Here is an 18,822-nt window from a genome sequence, read left to right on the forward strand (position 1 = left end):
CACACACACACACACACACACAGAGGAGCTGCTGACTGAACTGATGACACTCGCCAAGTGAGCCACAACCACCACCACCCCACCCCACCCATACCCCACCCCACCCCTAACCCTTACCCTAGCTGCCACACCATATAATACAAGGAACTGACACTTGACAATCGTTTACACTGGGTCGGTCGGAACTTTATCCTCCACAGCAAACCGATTTGCAAAGCACGCATGCACGCACGCATGGAGCACACGACAGGGTTGTGAGACTGAACCGCCGGCGCGCAATAAGTCCCCCCCCCACACACACACACACACACAACACACACAGAGCCCGAACCCAAACACGTACACACGCCTAGAACAGACACAAGTAGTCGAAGCGAAGAGAGGAAGATAAACAAGAGAGAGAGAGAAAGAGAGAGAGGGGGGAAAGAGGGGTGTTTTTAGGCGGAGCCCCGACAGTGAAAGGGAGGGGAGATACGGCCCCAACAGACAGCCAGGGTTTAAAACACAGCCCGAAAGCTGGTGGCCTTTAGTCTTCGCTCCTCCCTCCTAACCTCCCGGCTGCGAGAGCGCCAGAGTTGGTAATTGGCCGCTCGCCGTCTCCCTCATCACTCATGTGCTGCGCCGCGCCTGTCGTCCGATAACAGCGCGCTGATTGGTCGGCGCCGTCACGTGGGTGGAAGGGGACCCCCCCTCCCCCCCTCCAAAGTCTGGGCTCGAGGCTTTTGGCAGACGAAGCGAGTAATTTAGCTTCATTTATTTCAGATTTATCTCGGGGCCATCGACAGCTAATTTGTGTGCGAGCTCATTGAGTTGTGCTCCGTTTCAGCGCTGTGAGCCGGCCTTCGCCAAAAAGGAACGGGGTTTTAGTTTGTGGAGAGGGGGGGAAGATTATTATGAATTCCGAGGGCGAGTACACCCTGTGCAATTTAGACACTCACTCGTACGCCAACTCCTTCAGTGGCAGCGGCCCGGATCTATCCAACACCATCTTCGCCAACTCGGCTTCTACCGCCGCTGCCGCCGCCGCCGCTGCTGCTGCTGCTGCTTCTGCCTCGCACCCCGGGTATCCTCACCCCCACCCTCACCACCACCAGGGTTTAGGCCATGCCACCCCCTCCCCGCACAGGTCTCTGGACACGGGGCAGGGTGGGTACCCGGGGCCGCTGCACTACGGGGCCCCTCACGGCTCGGAGGGCCTGGGCGGCAGCACCAACGGGGGTGGGGAGCTGCCCCTGGCCACCACCCCGCAGTCCCTGGGTGGCTACCCGCTCCACACCTCCTCCACCTCCTCCTCCGCCGCCCTCCGAGCGGCCGCCGCCACCCGGGGCCACCCGAGCCACGTGAGCAGCACGTCCTCCCCGTACGGCCACCTGCCGGACCTGGCCCTGGCCACGGCCACGGACTGCTACATGAACGGCACCACGGCCAACGGGGCCCACCACCTGGTCAACCCACACCACCACCACCACCACCACAACAACAACGGCCACAACATGTGCATGGATATTTCCGCCGCCGGGATGCGGGGCGCCTACCACCCCGGGTGCCACCCTCCCCCTCCGCTACCCGACGTGGTGCGCGGCGGGGTGTCCACCCCGAACACCTCCTACCTGCAGACAGTCACCCCCTCCTCCATCAAGACGGAGGGGTGTGGGGGGAGCGTGGGTGGGGGAGGAGGTGGAGGAGGAGGGGGGATGCAGAGTCTGCACAACAAGCCGTTCCGCTGGATGACCATCAAGAGGAACGCACCCAAGCCAGGTAAGATGAGAGGTGTCAACGTTCTGTGGTGTGTGTGTGTGTGTGTGTGTGTGTGTGTGTGTGTGTGTGTGTGTGTGTGAATAGGGTTAGGTGACACAAACAGACAAAGGGTACAAAAGAGGCGGACTATGGCGGACAAAATAGTTGACGGTGGTAGTTTTCTTTTACACATTGTTGTTGGGCCAAGTCAGTAATTTGTGTATGTGCCATAGTGTGGACTTCGTTAAGTATATTTGTCTGTGCTGAGTCTATAGAACCAGAGTGGTTTGTTTCACTCTATTGAACTGGGTGAGTCTGTTTTTGATGAGTCTTGTTGAGTGACTGGATCATACTATTGAAGCAGTAGTAGCAGTATAGAGCAGAGACAAAACAGGCTATGAAGCTTTTACATAATCCTGTCTTTTGTTTCATAAAACAGCTTGCAAGCTTGGTATAATTTGGTCAAGGTTCCATACCCAATCGGCCCAAGATCTTTACTCGTCAAAACTTCCCAAACTTCAAACAATGGTTAAGAATTTTGAGGAATCGTGCAGTCGATTGTTTGTGCATTAGAAGTCCATAGATGGTAGCTGGTTTTAGTTGAGGTGACAGATCATTCCACGCCTTAGTAACTCTGAAACAGTACTTGATGCGTTTCTGTTTCAACGTGTTACAGCATCAACAAAAATACCATCGCCGTTGGTTTTTCTGTGTTAAGTCCATCATTTTATGCAGAGTGTCCGAATCAAACTACAAAATTTAAGTTGTCGAGTTGGTTGTATCATTCTGTTTGGAAAAGAAAAGTTCGTGTTTCTTTGGTACCGAATGGTTGTACCATTATTATTGATTTGGGTTAGTGTGTCTTTTCTAGACAATGAACGACAGACGAGAGAGAGAGAGAGAGAGAGAGAGAGAGAGAGAGAGCAACGTTCCGGTGTCTGCTTTTGACGCTACGTGACAAAAGACGTGGAGAAACCATCTTTTCTTCTTTTTTTCTTCTTCCTTTCTTTCTTTTTATTTTATCTTTTAGTCGTAGTCAGTGACAGTTCTGAAGGAGGTTGATGGTAAATGGAGAGAGAGAGAGAGAGAGAGAGAGAGAGAGAGAGAGAGAGAGTTTGTGTTGCATATTTTCCTTACATTATTAGCTGAAAGTATGGCGATCTACACAGGTAAATATTGTTGACTGCTGGCGACCATTCTTCATCCATTCATCAGTATACTGTTGAGCAACAGTAGCTGATGAGACTTAAGATTTCGGCTCAGCACTTGTGTTGAGTTCAGCACAATTTTTTTTAACTGTGGTGGGGTTGCAGAACATCGGAGCAATGTATGTGCTGTGTGTGTTGGGGGCGGGGGGGCTGAGGATTCAATGATACAATAAGTGATATAATAATTTTAGTAATGATGATAATGATGATGATGATAATAATAATAATAATAATAAGAAGAAGAAGAAGAAGAAGAAGAAGAAGAAGAAGAAGAAGAAGAAGAAGAAGAAGGAGGAGGAGGAGGAGGAGGAGAAATCCCATTCCTGATATCTTCCCTGAAGAAGGAGCAGAAGTGTAAAAAGCCAATATTGGTTTGTTTGATTTTTGTTTATTTGGTTGGTTGTTATTGTTTTGTTGTTGTTTTTTGTTTTGTTGTTGTTTTGGGGTTGTTGTTTTTTTTGGATGGTAGTGTTGTGGGGGTGGGGGGTGGCGGATGTTTTACCTTATAAACGTACTTGCGTTGGGAGTGGGAGGGGGCAGGTGACTGAGTGTGAAGGTGAGGGGGAAAGGGTTGGAAGGGGGAGGGGTGGTAAGGGGGGAGGTGGGTAGGAGTGGGGACGAGGCGTTAACTGATCTCCCATCTCTAAATGATGCTTAAATGATCTCTCATTGATGCTCATCTTGATCATTTTGATCTTCCAAGCGACAGCCATTCACTTTGTCATAGCATGTCATGCCACCTCCATGCTTTGTGGTGCGGTGTCCAGCTTTCAGTCTTGGGTTTTACTGTCAAGAATGATATACACCTTTCTCTCTCTCTCTCTCTCTCTCTCTCTCTCTCTCTCTCTCTCTCTCTCTCTCGACACACACACACACACACAGACACACACACACACATATATATATATATATATATATATATATATATATATATGGTGGTAACAGCATCCGCAAGCCATTTAAAACCTCTCTTGGGATGGGTGTGTGTGTGGGGGGGGGGGGGGGGGGGGGGCGCGAGGGGTCATGTGCTGTGTACCTGACATGTCTCGTGTGACGTCTCTCGTGTGACATGATGCTCCTTCATTAAGCTGAGCATCCCAGACAACGAAATCCGCTGAGGTGAATACAGTACATTCTGAAGCGATTAAAAGTCAGCTCTGAAACGTTCCCATGTCCTTTGAAATGTATAAATTATTGTTTATAAGTCGCGATTAAACGCTTAGAATGCAAGATATTAAAAAAAGCACAAAAAAACACCAAACAATTACTTGCAGCTCAACCGCTATCGAAGTACACGGTTGTTCGGCTGTCCAGTTCTCGCTACCCAATATAAGAACAAGGAGGTGAATTTGTGTACAGGGTTCGGCGATATTCAGTCTGTTTTGCATAGTTCCCAGCGATTTGTAACATCGATCGCTGAGGTCAACTTAAATGCTTGTAATTTATTTTCGTGGTAATAATTATGACTAATAATGAACCCTTCACTCAGTGTCTTACCACTCCACTGTAAGCTGTTGTTCTTTTGTTTTTTGTTGTTGTTTGTTTTTTTCTCTCATTGACCCCCACCCTCAGATTCCTCATTACCTCATCCAGTCACCTCATCCATTCTCTACACCCATTGTGTGGGTATGTATGTGTGTGTTGAAAAGAATGAATATATGCGTTTCAAAATCAGCCTGTTGCGAAAAGACCACACACTAAAACCACAAGAAAACAGTGTGATGAAGACGAAACGTATCGTCTCTAGCTGAGAACTCGGTCGGGAAGTGTGTGTGTGTGGTTGATGGGGGGGCTGAGGGGGCGGGGGGCGGGGTATTTACATGACGTGTAACCATCTGTCTGTCTGTCTGCAACTGCTTATATTTATATGTCTGTCGTGTCTATCAATCAGCCTGCCTCTTTGTACCTCTATATATCAATCGAGAAGTATGCATACTTTTGCAATTAAACGTTCCCTATGCTTTGAAATACATGATTCAGACATTTTCTTGAAATGGTGAAACCGGAAGATATCCTTTCTGTGTGAAAACACTTGTAAAATGTACTAATTATTAGTTTTAAATTGTTGAAATTGCCTCAAAATAGACTTTGCAGACAGGCGTACGATCTGATGTTGATCCAAGTGAAGAGAGTAAAAGGATGTTGGGCTTCTTGCGTAAGAGATGTCTTGTTAGAAAATGGTTTTGCAATTGTGTTGATGTGTCAAGGTGTAGGTTATGAGCAATCTTTTATTTCAGAAATTAAACCGAGATTGCTTGATATGTTTTCGTTTTAAAAAGTATATTCCAAGCTGAAATTTTTTTGGTTGTTACAACAAACAATTGGCATCCATCTATGTTTATATAATCTTGGCTTTAATGCCAACAAAAATATTGTTTATGCGAGGTACGTCCACAGTTTGTCACATGTCGTCCACTTGCCCTTTGGTGCAATTCAACAGGTGGGTGGAATTCATTTTATTTTTGATTGAAAATCCTATGATGATCTGGGAAATAAATGTGTGATTTATTAAAAATAAATAAATAAAAAGAAAAGATTTTGCAAAAAGAAAAGCTCTTATTAGCATGTTATCATCAGATCACGAGTTGAAAGCAAATTTCATATCAGAAGCTTTGAAGATTAGGCATGAACCAGTAATCACTGTTGCACCAATACAAACTGCGTTGTTCTTCTTCTTCTGCGTTCGTTGGCTGCAACTCCCACGTTCATTCGTATGCACACGAGTGGGCTTTTTCGTGTATGACCGTTTTTAACCCGCCATGTAGGCAGCCATAGTCCGTTTTCGGGGGTGTGCATGCTGGGTATGTACTTGTTTCCATAACCCACCGAACGCTGACAGGATCTTTAACGTGCGTATTTGATCTTCTGCTTGCATATACACACGAAGGGGGTTCAGGCACTAGCAGGTCTCCACATATGTTGACCTGGGAGATGGTAAAAATCTCCACCCTTTACCCACCAGGCGCCGTCACCGTGATTCGAACCCGGGACCCTCAGATTGACAGTCCAACGCTTTAACCACTCGGCTATTGCGCCCGTCCACTGCGTTGTTCAATGCTTCCTATTTCCCAGTAAACACATGATAAAAAAAAAAAACACCGTTTCGTTATGCGTTTCATTGATGGATGTATGAACTTAGTCATTATTTAGTATAATATTTTGGGTGGCAAGTTACTTGCTGTCATGTTTTTTCCTCAAGGAAATAACGCATCAAAAATAATTATGTTGACGCATTCACCCATGTCAAAGGGAACTCATGGCCAATGGCATAAAAGTGTCATAGTGTAAAAAAAACAAACAAACAAAGAAAAACAACAAGAAAGAAAACAATGTATCTATCTATTTATCTATCTGTCTATCTGCCTATCTATCCATCTGTCTGCATGTCTCTAAGTATATGGGGAGGGGGAGGGCGTTCTTCAGTTTAATTTCGAATTACAGTCTGATTTTGGATTATACAATTACTTAATCATTTATTTACTTATTTATTTGTTCATTTGTTTATTTTTCTATGTATTTATCTATCTATTAATTCATATATTTATGTTTATTAATTATTTTTGTTTGTTTGTTTGTTTATTTATGTACTTATTTATTCATTTATCGTTGTTGTTTTTCTTATTATTTATGAATTAATCTATGTGTCTTCGTATTTATCTATTCTATTTTTCTCTTTATTTCTGTATTTGTTTATTTGTTTCCAACGTCCGTATGCACTCTCTGGATACTGGAATTTAGTGTGAGATGATATGTGGTACATACGTCAAGGGCGGAAAACTTTATTTGCATACGTCAAGTACGGGAATCTTTATTTTCTCAAAAGTAGTAGTAGTAGTAGTAGTAGTGGCAGTTGCAGTGGTAGTAATGATGGTGATGTGATAATGACAACAGCAGCAACAGCGACAAATTGGTGTGAAATATCGACATAAAAAAAAAGAAGAAGAAATAAACGAAATAAACAAGTAAGTAAACCTATAAAAGTAATAAGAATAAAGTGGAAGATATGTTGAAGACACACTTACAGCACTGTGCAGTGTTTGGGGTCTCGGTATTTCGCTGCAGTAAGGGGCTAATAGTGGCGGGGTGGCCCAGTGGTGGTAACGCGTCTGCCTCGGAAGCGAGAAAAACCTGAGCACATGGGATCGAATCCCACACAGGCCTGCATTTTCTCTCACACTCCACTAGACCCTGAGTGGTGGTCTGGACGCTAGTCATTCGGATGTGACGATAAACCGAGGTCCCGTGTGTAACATGCACTTACATTAGCGCACATGAAAGAACCTACAGCTAGTAAAGGACTGTCCACAGCAAAAAAATTTTCGTAGAAAATTCCACTTTTGACAGGAAAGCAAATACACTTGTCGGCGGAAAAAGGAGGTGCACTATAGCGACGCGCTCTCCATGGGGAGAGCAGCCGGAATTTCACACAGAGAAGTGAGTTGTGACAAAATGGGTAATACAATACAATGCAATAAACACCTGACCAGATCTCCACAGCGTTCATTCCAGTGTTGCTGTTTACACACACACACACACACACACACACACACACATACACACACACACGCACACACACACACACACACACACACGCACACACACACACACACGCACGCACGCAGCGCATGCATCAACTTAGCTGTAGTAACTTAAGAAGTTAAAAGAAAAGCAAATTGAAAATCTTCTAGCCTTTTGCCACAGTGAACTCTTTTATCCACTGTGTCCTGGGCTCAGCCATCTCGTTTTTAGCTTTCTCAATGGAAGTCGGGTATCCATTCCCATTTGCGCGTGGAGTGAGGGGAACCGGATAAAAGTGTCTGTCCAAAGGACACAACAGCATGCCGAAACGCGCTCCAACACTGACCACTATGTGAACACTGTACCAGAAGTCTAACACCGAACAGATTCTGCTGCGGTGTCCCAGTAAATTGATGATTTTTTTTTTTTTTTTTAACTATTTGTATATCGTTGTAAACAGAAACATGGATCAACATTACCGATTTATCAATTCCCATACTGATTTATCTTTATATATATATATATATATATATTTTTTTTTTTTTTTTTTTTTTTTCGACTGGAAGGGTTCTCCGTGCTTTGTCTGCAAAATGAACCCGGTATTCAATCCTTCAGCAGTTTATTTCTCGAACTAGTTATAGTACTGATTTTAACGGATTAAAAAAAGAAAAAAAGAAAAAAAAAGAATCATTTCTGCTGAAAAAGCAAATTTTAGAAAGGTCTTCTGGGCATAGTAATTAAGCGGCATGTCATTTTCAAAGGAACATCGGTGTCTCTTGTTTTTTTGTTTTTGTTTTATTTGGTGTGTGTTTGTGTGTGTGTGTGTTTTGCTTTTGTTTTTTTTTTCTTCTTCTCTCTCTTTTTTTTTGTCCCTTTAAACAAAGATCGTGTAGAATGCGGTGTTTGTTTTACAAGACAGCGTTGTGATAACACTTCATTTCCAGGAGGTGCAGTGGTTGGATCGGATAGCCGTTGGGCTTCAGACCCAGTGTTGACAGTTGGAGGCCCCGTTTCGGCATGGTGTTGTGTCCATAGGAAACGGCACTTTACTCCGATTTTCCTCACTCCACCCAGGTGTCAGTGGGAATCTGATTTCGACGGAAGTAGACGGTTGCGCCCCACCTTCTTATACCGAGCACTGGACACAGGGGATATGAATTCACTGCCCTTAAAAACTTATTCAAGTGAATTCACCGCCCTTAAAAGCACTGTGGATGTAAATTCACTCCCCTTAAAAACTCACTAAAATGAATTCACTGCCCTTAAAAACTTACTCAAATGAATTCACCGCCCTTTAAAAGCACAGTGGATATGAGTTCACTGCCCTTAAAAACTCACCCAAATGAATTCACTGCCCTTAAAAACACATTGGATATAAATTCGCTGCCCTTGTGGCCGTAGAAAGAGCTATGGGATCTTTGACTTTTTTATGATGATGATCTTATTGTGCAATACTTAATGTCATAGTACAATACTTAGTGTCTTATAGTACAATACTTAATGTCTTACAGTACCAAACTTACTGTCAGGTGATTTTATACAGTCACTGTCTTCACGTTGTCCTTCAAGATATGTTGTTCTGGTGATGTCAGGCTGTGACAGGCCTTCGTGCGTTGGTAATTTCATAGTGCTCAGCGTTTCGTTAACAGAACACACACTCAGTATATATATATATATATATATATATATATATATATATATATATATATATATACATATATATATATATATATATATATATGCACACACACACACACACACAAGTGTATGTGTGTGTGTGTGTGTGTGTGTGTGTGTGTGTGTGGAGAGAGAGAGAGAGAGAGAGAGAGAGAGAGAGAGATAAGTAACAGACTTATAATGGCTTAAGAACTTGTATTTTGGAAATATATCTTCTTCAGGTAAGAGTAATATATGTATGTGTGTATATGTATATGTATGTATATATATATATATATATATATATATATATATATATATATGCACACACACACTCACACACACACACACACACACACACACACATATATATATATATATATATATATATATATATATATATATATATATATATATATATATGCGGGGGGTGGGGGGAGGTGACGGGGGGAGGGGGGTGTTTATATAAGAAGAACTCAAATGTGTTCCTTTCGTCTATTCACCAGTTGTCTTCAGAAATGTGTGTGTGTGTGTGTGTGTTTTGTGTGTGTGTGTGTGTTTGTTTGTTTTTTGTTTTTGTGTGTGTGTGTTTGTGTGTTTTATTTCTTATTAATAAAGAAACACACCTGCGTATCCATATGCAGTGGTTGTCGAAAACGTACTCTGCGGCACAATATATATATATATATATATATATATATATATATATATATATATATGTGTGTGTGTGTGTGTGTGTGTGTGTGTGTGTGTGTGTGTGTGTGTGTGTGTAAGGTCAAATCCCACCTCAGGGCGACTATTGTGAAAAAGGGTATTCGGGTGACCAGCCATATCCAGGCATACATCACATAATTTTGCTTCGATTAATTAGCTTGTTCAGTAAAAGAGACAGAGTGATATATCAGCAGGAGACTTATCATGACTTAAGGACTTGTATTTTGGAAATCATCATCTGATCTAACACTTCTGTGATTATTATTGAAGTCTCGTTTGTTTTGATTTGCTTTGTTTTAATATACGGTAAATGGTATTGAGCAATCAAACGTACAGGTGACAAACAGACCTGTACTCTTCGAGCACAGATTGCACATCAGAGTCTTCGCGCATTTTGTCTCCCACGAATTATGTTTACATAATGATATAATCCTAACACGCTAGCTGTCTGTCACAGGAAATAGTATCACGACAGTGAGTCCACAGTTTTAACAGGCATACATTTGTATTCACAAATTGATCCAGACATAATCATTTAATGACTTGACATGTTTGGATAATTTTGCCTCTCTCTTTGGGTGGGTTAATTTAGGAACTGAATTTATCCCGGGGTTGTTGGCTTGGCAAAGAAAGCAACATGATTTGACTAAAACATGATTGATGATGATGACGATGATAATGACAATGATAATAATGATAATGATGATGATGATGATGATGATGATGATGATGATGATGATGACGATGATAATGACAATGATAATAATGATAATGATGATGATGATGATGATGCCAAGAAAGGTGTGAGGCTAGCAAATGTGCGGAGTAATTAAAAAAAAAAAAATAAATAAACTTCACAACACGACACGGAAGGTTTCTGTTGGAATGGAGAAACACTGGTGATCACGCTATTTTGTGTATGCAGTATAGTTATTTCAAAAGTTTCAAAAGAAAGTTAATCATTTTGTCCCGGTTGGGAAGCGAAGGACGCAATAACAACTGTACACACACCTTGACTCACAACTCCAGTCCAACATTGTCAACACAAGCATAAAACCACAACAGAAGATAACAATGATAACAATGATAATAATGATAATAATAATAATAATAATATAATGACATAATAATAATAATGATAATAATAATAATAATGATAATGATGATGATAATAATGACGAGTGTGATGGCCGGATGGTTTTAGAGCACTGGATTCTCGTCCGGGTTTCCGAGTTCGATTCCCGGTTTCGGCGCACCTACCAGGTTTAAGGGTGGAGACAATTTCCGATCTCCCAGTCAACATATCAATTATATGCAGATATGCTGGTGCTTGGGTTCGTGTGTATATGATCAAAATTAATACGCAGGTTAAAGATGCTGTAATCCATGTCAGCGGTTTTTGGGTTTTGGAAACAAGAATATACCAAGTATGCACATGCACACCCCCGAAAATGGAGTATGGCTGCCTACATGGCTGGCCAAATAGTCATACACGTAAAAGCACACGAGTATATACGAGTGAACGTGGGAATTTGCAGCTCACGAACGCAGACGAATAATAATAATAATAATGATAATAATAATAATAATAATGATGATGATGATGATAATAGTGATGATAATGATAATGATAATAATGATAACAATAATTCAGCAAGAAAACAAATCAAACGTTAGTATATTGCCTTGCAATTTTCAGATGTAAGTTCTGAGTTATACACCCTTCCCAAGATTTATGAATTCACTTCTTGCTTTCTGCTTGCTGGATACTGACCCAAGCGCTTTTCCTTTATATAAAGTGATTAATCATGCAACACATGTCAACAACTGCATTCCTTACCTGTTCATAGCCATGCTTGCACTTCAGTTTTAGAAACCTTCGTCGGCGTTCCGTCACATTTTCCTAAAAATATTGTATGTTAATAATAATAATAATAATAATAATAATTTGGTATTTATTTAGCGCTGAATCTTGTGCAGAGACAAATCAAAGCGCTTTCGCACCAGTCATTCGCACGCATGCATTACTCTAAAACTGGAGAAACAGAAGACAAGGAAGAGGCAGGGAAGGGAGGCTATTTTGGGAAGAGGTGGGTTCTATTCCTTCGTTTCCATCTTTACCAGGGTTGCCTGTCTGTGGTGTTAAGCCATCGGTTGGACTTTCTTGATACGGAAAGGAAATAGGTCTACAAGGTGTACTTTCCTCTCAGGACGACGGAGTAGCTAAATCTTGGGCAAAATTGTAAGAGAGGTAAATGAAATTGGATAAATGGGGTAATCAAATAAAGTTCTCTCTGTCTCTCTCTGTCTGTCTGTCTGTCTGTGTGTGTGTGTGCGTGATGACGATAGAGCAACTAAATCTTGGGAAAATTGTAACAGGGCAAATGCGGTAATCATATAAAGTGTGTGTGTGTGTATGTGTGTGTGTGTGTGTGTGTGCAAGCGGCTGGGAAAGGTTCACCCGATACATGATTATGTGCACTCGGTATGCATTCGCGGCGGCTGTGTCAACTGTCCGATTGACGAGTATATGTATGACAAATTATGTACAGAGGGAATGCAGGACAGGAGACTCCATGCTTGTAGCTCCCTCCTTACACTACCCTGCCCTACCCTCCCCCGCCCCGCCCCGCCCTGCCCTGCCCTGCCCTGCCCTGCCTTGCCCTGACAACTTGCCCAGCTTGCAGCCACAGATTACAGTTTGATTACCCCGTGCTTGGTCATGCAAAATGAATGAAGCGCGCGTGCATTACAATGATTAGCCCTCCTGGGTCAGTGGATCGATCTCTCGTGTTGCCATCACTTAAAAAGAAAAAAAATCTTGTTCTTTTTTTTCCCACGCCTTTTCGTGTGTGAACTAACACTAAATTATCAATGGTCATATCATGGCTCAAGTAAAGGTCATGGTCATACTCAACGCGTGCACACACACACACACACACACACACACACACACACACACACACACACACACACACACACACACACACACACACACACACACGCACACATGCGCGCCGCGAATTCACCTTGTGCGCCACTTTCACTCATGTGTGTGTTTGTCTTTCTCGAACATCAGTTTTCACAATGAAGGCTTAATTTAGCGCGCGCGCGCACGCACGCACGCACACCCGTACACACACACACACACACACACACACACACACACTCACACACACATCACACATACACATCACACATACACGCGCACATACACGCGCACACAGACATACACACAGTCACACTCACACACACACACATACACACACACGTTCACGCAAACACACACACACATACACACACACACACACACACAAGAAACCATAGGCATACAGACACACACGCGCACATAATCACACCCCAAAACATGATAGAAAAATAAAATTAAATTAAAAAAAGGAGAGAGACAGACAGACAGACCGAGAGGGTTTCGTGCAGTTTCGCTGTCTTTCTCCCTGTCTCTCTGTCTGTCTGTCTGCCTGCCTGTCGGTCTGTCTATCTGTCTGTCTGTCTCTCTCTCTCTCTCTCTCTCTCTCTCAATCTATCTGTCTGTCCCCTTATATATCTCTCCTCTTATTCTCCCCTATTTAGTGTTGTAAACGTCAAATTACCATTCATGTATCCATGACTGTACTGATGTAATGATTCCCCCTTTGTTTATGTCACTTGTCTCCCTTCGAGGGCTGCATGAAAAAAAAAGAGCATTATTTTGCTTACTGTATTACCCTCAGAAAATAGAATTTATTCAATTTATTCAATTCTCTCTCTCCTTCTCTCTCTCTCTTTCCGAATTAGAGAGAGAGAGGGGGGGGGGGGAGAGGAACGGGGGAGTAACCGACTCAAAGGGATTAAGCGATGGATAAACGACGACATGTAACAGTCAGACATCGTTTGCCCACCCTTCTCTAAGATCTTCGCCAGATGTACGACCGCCATCCCCTCCACCCACACCCAACCCCGATCCCCCGACCCCCACCCCCACCCGCACCCCGCACTCGCACCCCCACAACCCCTCCATATACACGCCTTCGCGCTTCCACCTCCATACTCCTCCTCCACCTTCCGTTCCCACACACACTCCCCCACTTCCACTTCTCCGCCTCTGTTGTACTCCCCTTCTGCCTCCACACACACACACACACACACACACACACGTACGCACGCACGCACGAAGTGCTATCTTGGGCCCTGACGTCATCAGCTGATTTCCAGGATCTGTGTCTGGCATCAGTAATGTAATGTCAATTGCCTCGGGGACATTTTTTTCTTCTTCACTAATCATTCCTCACCAGCGGGAATATTAAAAAGCTGTTTTCAGTAAGAAGGCATTGAAGTGTGTGTGTGTGTGTGTGTGTGTGTGTGTGTGTGTGTGTGTGTGTGTGTGTGTGTGTGTTCGTCTCTCTTTCTCTATCAATCTATCTGTCTGTCCCCTTATATCTCTCTCCTCTTATTCTCCTCTATTTATTGTTGTAAATGTCAAATTACCATTCATGTATCCATGACTATAATATGCATGCTGTACTGATATAATGATTCCCCCTTTGTTTATGTTACTGTCTCCCTTTATTTTATATATATATCTCAAAGTTGAAAAACAACACCTATTTTGTTAAACAAAAAAATGAAATCTGAATTTTCGCTGCCACCCGGCAGCAGCTTGGTCACAGACTACACTTATAACAAGTGACGTAATGCTATTTTTTTACATCATCTTTCGGACCTTACATGATGTCTTCTACTGCGTAAAGTATTCATGTTCTAAATGTTCCTTCAATTGTCTATGTACACATCACTCTTTTACACTCTCTCTCTCTCTCTCTGTATCTCAGTGATCGTGTGTAACCTCCACCACGACAAACTGGACTGGCAACTCCACGAATCAGAGTTCACAATGAAAACCCGTGGATGTCGATTCTCAAGTTCAGTCCAACAAAAACTGTCCCAAGGTTACACATCCAGAACAGTTCTCTTCTTTTCAGCTCCTCCACTTTGTTGATCTGCTCCAACGCTGTCATCTGTAAAAAGTTGAGGTTGTCGTCAGAAGAGTGAGGGGTGGAAGAAACATGGGCAGCGACCGAACACTTGGTGCCTTTCCTCAGTTTGCAGTCGCTTTTGTGGTTTGCCCATCTTTTCTTAAGATCGTAGGAGCATCCCACATATTGTGCCTCCAGGTGAAGTCTACAGGTCAATAGATAGACCCAAGTTTGGCGTGGTGCAGGAGAGGTGTTGGTTGATCTGCCAACGCCTTCCATCCCAAGGAGAAATGACATGGTCTGTGAAGTGGCCATGACTACAGGTGTCACAGCGAGGTGCCTGACATTTGAAGAAGCCTCGGATGTTGTCAGGGCCATGGACCACAAACCGCCTGGGGACAGTGGGTTTGTACATACTGCCCAGGTTTCTGCGGCGTCTGTCTGCTGCAATTATCAGGTTTTTTGGGAAAAATTCTTTGTTTGGGAGGTCAGCATAAAGTAAATGGGTGTCACGTCTGATGATTTCTGATTTGGAAGGGAATTGTGGATCAAATGTAGTGACCCAAGCCAGTTTCTTTGGTTTCTTTTTTTTCTGGTGGCAGTCAGCAGTTCTCTCCTGTCTTTTCTTAATTAACTGTTGTTGTTTTCTTCTTCTTCTCATTACTGTTATTATTATTATTATTATTTTAGAATTGTTTGGATTTATTTTATTCTTAAGTATTTTTGTTTTGCTTTTTGAATCCCCTGTGGTTGTTTTCACTGTGTTGTTTTTATCAGAATTACATAATCTTTATCAAAGAGGAATTTTCGGGACCTGCGTATCTGAAAGCGTACCTCTCTCTTTCTCTCTCTGTCTGTCTGTTTGCGTCGTACACATACACGCGCACGCTCCCACGCACGCACACACACATGCACACATATGGAGGCGCGTGCATGTACACAGCCATTCACACATACAGCGATATACGTGTTTTCTTTGTTTGGATTTTGTCCTTTTTTATGTTTTTAATTTTCATCGGTTGCTTTTGTCCCTCCTCAGGTACTGGCTGGATGTCATAGGCCTGTTCCTTGCTCATCTGTTTACCCTCGTTAATAGCGAACTTGTCTTGTCTTGTCTTGCCTTGCCTTCCTTGTCTTGTCTTGCATTGTTTTGCCTTGTGTTGTCTTGCCTTGCGTTTCCTTGTCTCTCATTGTCTTGCCTTGCCTTGTCTTGTCTTGTCTTGTCTTATCTTGTCTCATTGTCTTGTATTGCACTGTTTTTCTCTCTGTCTGTATTGCATTGTCTTGTCTTGCACTGCCTTGCCTTGTCTTCGCTTGCCTTGCCTTGTCTTGTCTTGTCTTGCCTTGCATTGTCTTGTCTTGTCTTGTCTTGTCTTGCCTTGCCTTGCATTGTGTTGTCTTGTCTTGTCTTGCCTTGCGTTTTCTTTTTTATTTTTTTTATTTTTTATTTTTATTTTTTCTCAAGGCCTGACAAAGCGCGTTGGATTACGCTGCTGGTCAGGAATCTGCTTGGCAGATGTGGTGTAGCGTATGTGGATTTGTCCGAACGCAGTGACGCCTCCTTGAGCTACTGAAACTGAAACTTGTCTCTCATTGTCTTGTCTTGCCTTGTCTTGTCTTGTCTGTCATTGTCTTGTCTTGCCTTGTTTTGTCTGTCATTGTCTTGTCTTGCCTTGTTTTGTCTGTCATTGTCTTGCATTGCCTTGTCTTGCACTGTCTTGTCTTGCACTGTCTTGCCTTGTCGGTTCTTGCCTTGCCTTGTCTTCGCTTGCCTTGCCTTGCCTTGCCTTGCCTTGCATTGTGTTGCCTTGTCTTGTCTTGCCTTGCCTTGCCTTGCCTTGCATTGTGTTGCCCTGCCTTGCATTGTCTTGCCTTGCCTTGCCTTGCCTTGCCTTGCATTGTGTTGCCTTGCCTTGCCTTGCCTTGCCTTGCATTGTGTTGCCTTGCCTTGCCTTGCCTTGCCTTGCATTGTGTTGCCTTGTCTTGTCTTGCCTTGCGTTTTCTTGTATCTCATTGTTTTGTCTTGCCTTGCCTTGTCTCTCATTGTCTTGCCTCTCATTGTCTTGTCTTGCACTGTCTTTCTTGCCTTGTCTTTGTGCCCCGTAATTACCTGTATGGTAGGTGAAGGGAAACGCAAGCGTGCGATGGTTTTAGTTATGTGCCTTTGAAGCGAAACTTCTACAACGTGAAGGCCTACATCAACTCTTCGCCGCACTCATTGTCCTTGTAAATGGTTGGTGGGCACGGCACGGACATCAAAGAACAACAAACACTAGCGGGACGCCATTTCCACGAAACTGGCACGACACAAGAACATAATATAACATATAAGAAGATAATGTGATATATAAGCAGGAACATAACATTTAAAAATTAAAAAAAAACAAAAAAAAAAAAACAGACTTTCGTCGAACACGAGCCAATCACGAACACCATATGAAATATTCGTCGAACGGCGCACATTTCGACGAAGGTGGAACACACACACACACACACACACACACACACACACAAAACAACCAAGAAACTACAAACACATAAAAACATTACCGACGGAACTGCTCACAGAAGTAAAGGTGGTGGGCACAAGCTACACAAGTTCTCTCCCTGTCTCTACTCCTCCTCCCCCCCCCCCACATCCCCCGTCCCCCCCACCCCTCCCAGCAGCCAGCGAGCAGAGGATATGGTTTCCTCATTTCCATACGGACCAGGTAGGGAGGTACATGATCCCGTACGGCAAGGGGTACCCTTTCCTTGTAATGTCTCGTGCGCTTTTTTTGACGCTCACCTTCCCGCCCCCCGGACCCATCCTCCCCCCTTTCCCCTCTCCCACTCCTCTTATGCTCCTGTACTTCTCCACCACCTCCTCCTCCCCCTGCAATCTCCCCGCTCCCCACCCAGCCTCCCTCTCCCTACACTCACTCCACCCCCTTACACCTCAACCTCCTCCGGTCCTTTTCGGCTCCTGCCGCGAACGGGAAGATTATACCTGCTGGTGGCTGGCTGAAGGCGGAATGGGGCGACAGTGGGGGGAAAAAGGTAAAAAAAAAAAAAAAAAAAAAAAAACCAAACAAACAAAAACACAAAAAAAACCAGAATGGTAATAACTGAAAAAAATATATCCAACTGGGAATTATGAAAGATGCCGAGGGGACTTGGGGGGTGGGGGTTGGGGTCATAGGAGGAGGAGGCGGCGGCCGATTTGTGGCAGAAGAGAACCAGCGGTGTTTGTTGAGGAAGGACAACAAACACTTGAGCATAACTTAACAGTTGTGGCGCGGGATTTGTGTCTCTCTCTTTGCACATTTTATTTTCTTCTCCTTTCGTTTGTCATCAGTGTTGTCGGCCCATTTATGTCTTTTCGCAGAAATTAAGCTCTAACTGGTCGTTTAAAGCATTACTTTTAAAGCTTTGCTTTCAAGAGACCTTCGTCTTAACGTGAGTGGTCATCAGACTGATGTTAAAATCTGATGTGTTGTGTTCTGTTGTGTTGTGTTGTATTGTATTGTATTCTATTGTACTCTAGTCCGCTATATTGCGTTGTATTTTACTATTTGTCGCAACAGATCGGCTTACGGGTGTAGTTGGGGATGTCCGAATTCGGGGAGAGAGAGAGAGAGAGAGAGAGAGAGAGAGAGAGACCTTTTTTCAGTTTGGGGGATACCCGTCCTGGGTCTCTGTCTTGTCTTTCGTCTCCGAGTGCTGTCTCTTTTCCCTCTCTGCTTTTTCCTGTCTGTCTGTTTTGTTTCCGTTTCTTATTCTGTCCCCCCCTCTCTCTGTCTCTGTGTCTCTCTTTCTGTCTCTGTCTGTCTCTGTCTCACTATCTCTGTGTCTCTCTGTCTCCTCTCTCTCTTTCCGGATACCACCGTTTCTCTCTTGACTACGTTTATATGTATTTGACTGTGCTTTCATATATGTGAAACTGCATGTTTGGTGCATTTCTGTTATGCATGTGTGGGTGTATGTGTGAATGTGTGTCTTCATATTTTACATTTATTCGCTTATTTATCACCATT

At 43.4% G+C, this 18,822-nt stretch overlaps 1 protein-coding gene across 1 annotated transcript in view; it reads left to right on the top strand.

The window, feature by feature from the left end:
* The first annotated feature begins 795 nt into the window (after positions 1 to 795).
* Positions 796 to 18,822, top strand: part of LOC143290162 (uncharacterized) — a 135,211-nt gene continuing 117,184 nt past the window's right edge. The window contains exon 1 of the mRNA XM_076599467.1: positions 796 to 1,758. Within this exon, the coding sequence (XP_076455582.1) occupies positions 894 to 1,758 (865 nt within the window). The 5' untranslated portion in view covers positions 796 to 893. The remainder of the gene's footprint in view (positions 1,759 to 18,822) is intronic.

Source organism: Babylonia areolata, chromosome 15, assembly GCF_041734735.1.
Source record: "Babylonia areolata isolate BAREFJ2019XMU chromosome 15, ASM4173473v1, whole genome shotgun sequence".
NCBI lineage: Eukaryota > Metazoa > Mollusca > Gastropoda > Neogastropoda > Buccinidae > Babylonia > Babylonia areolata.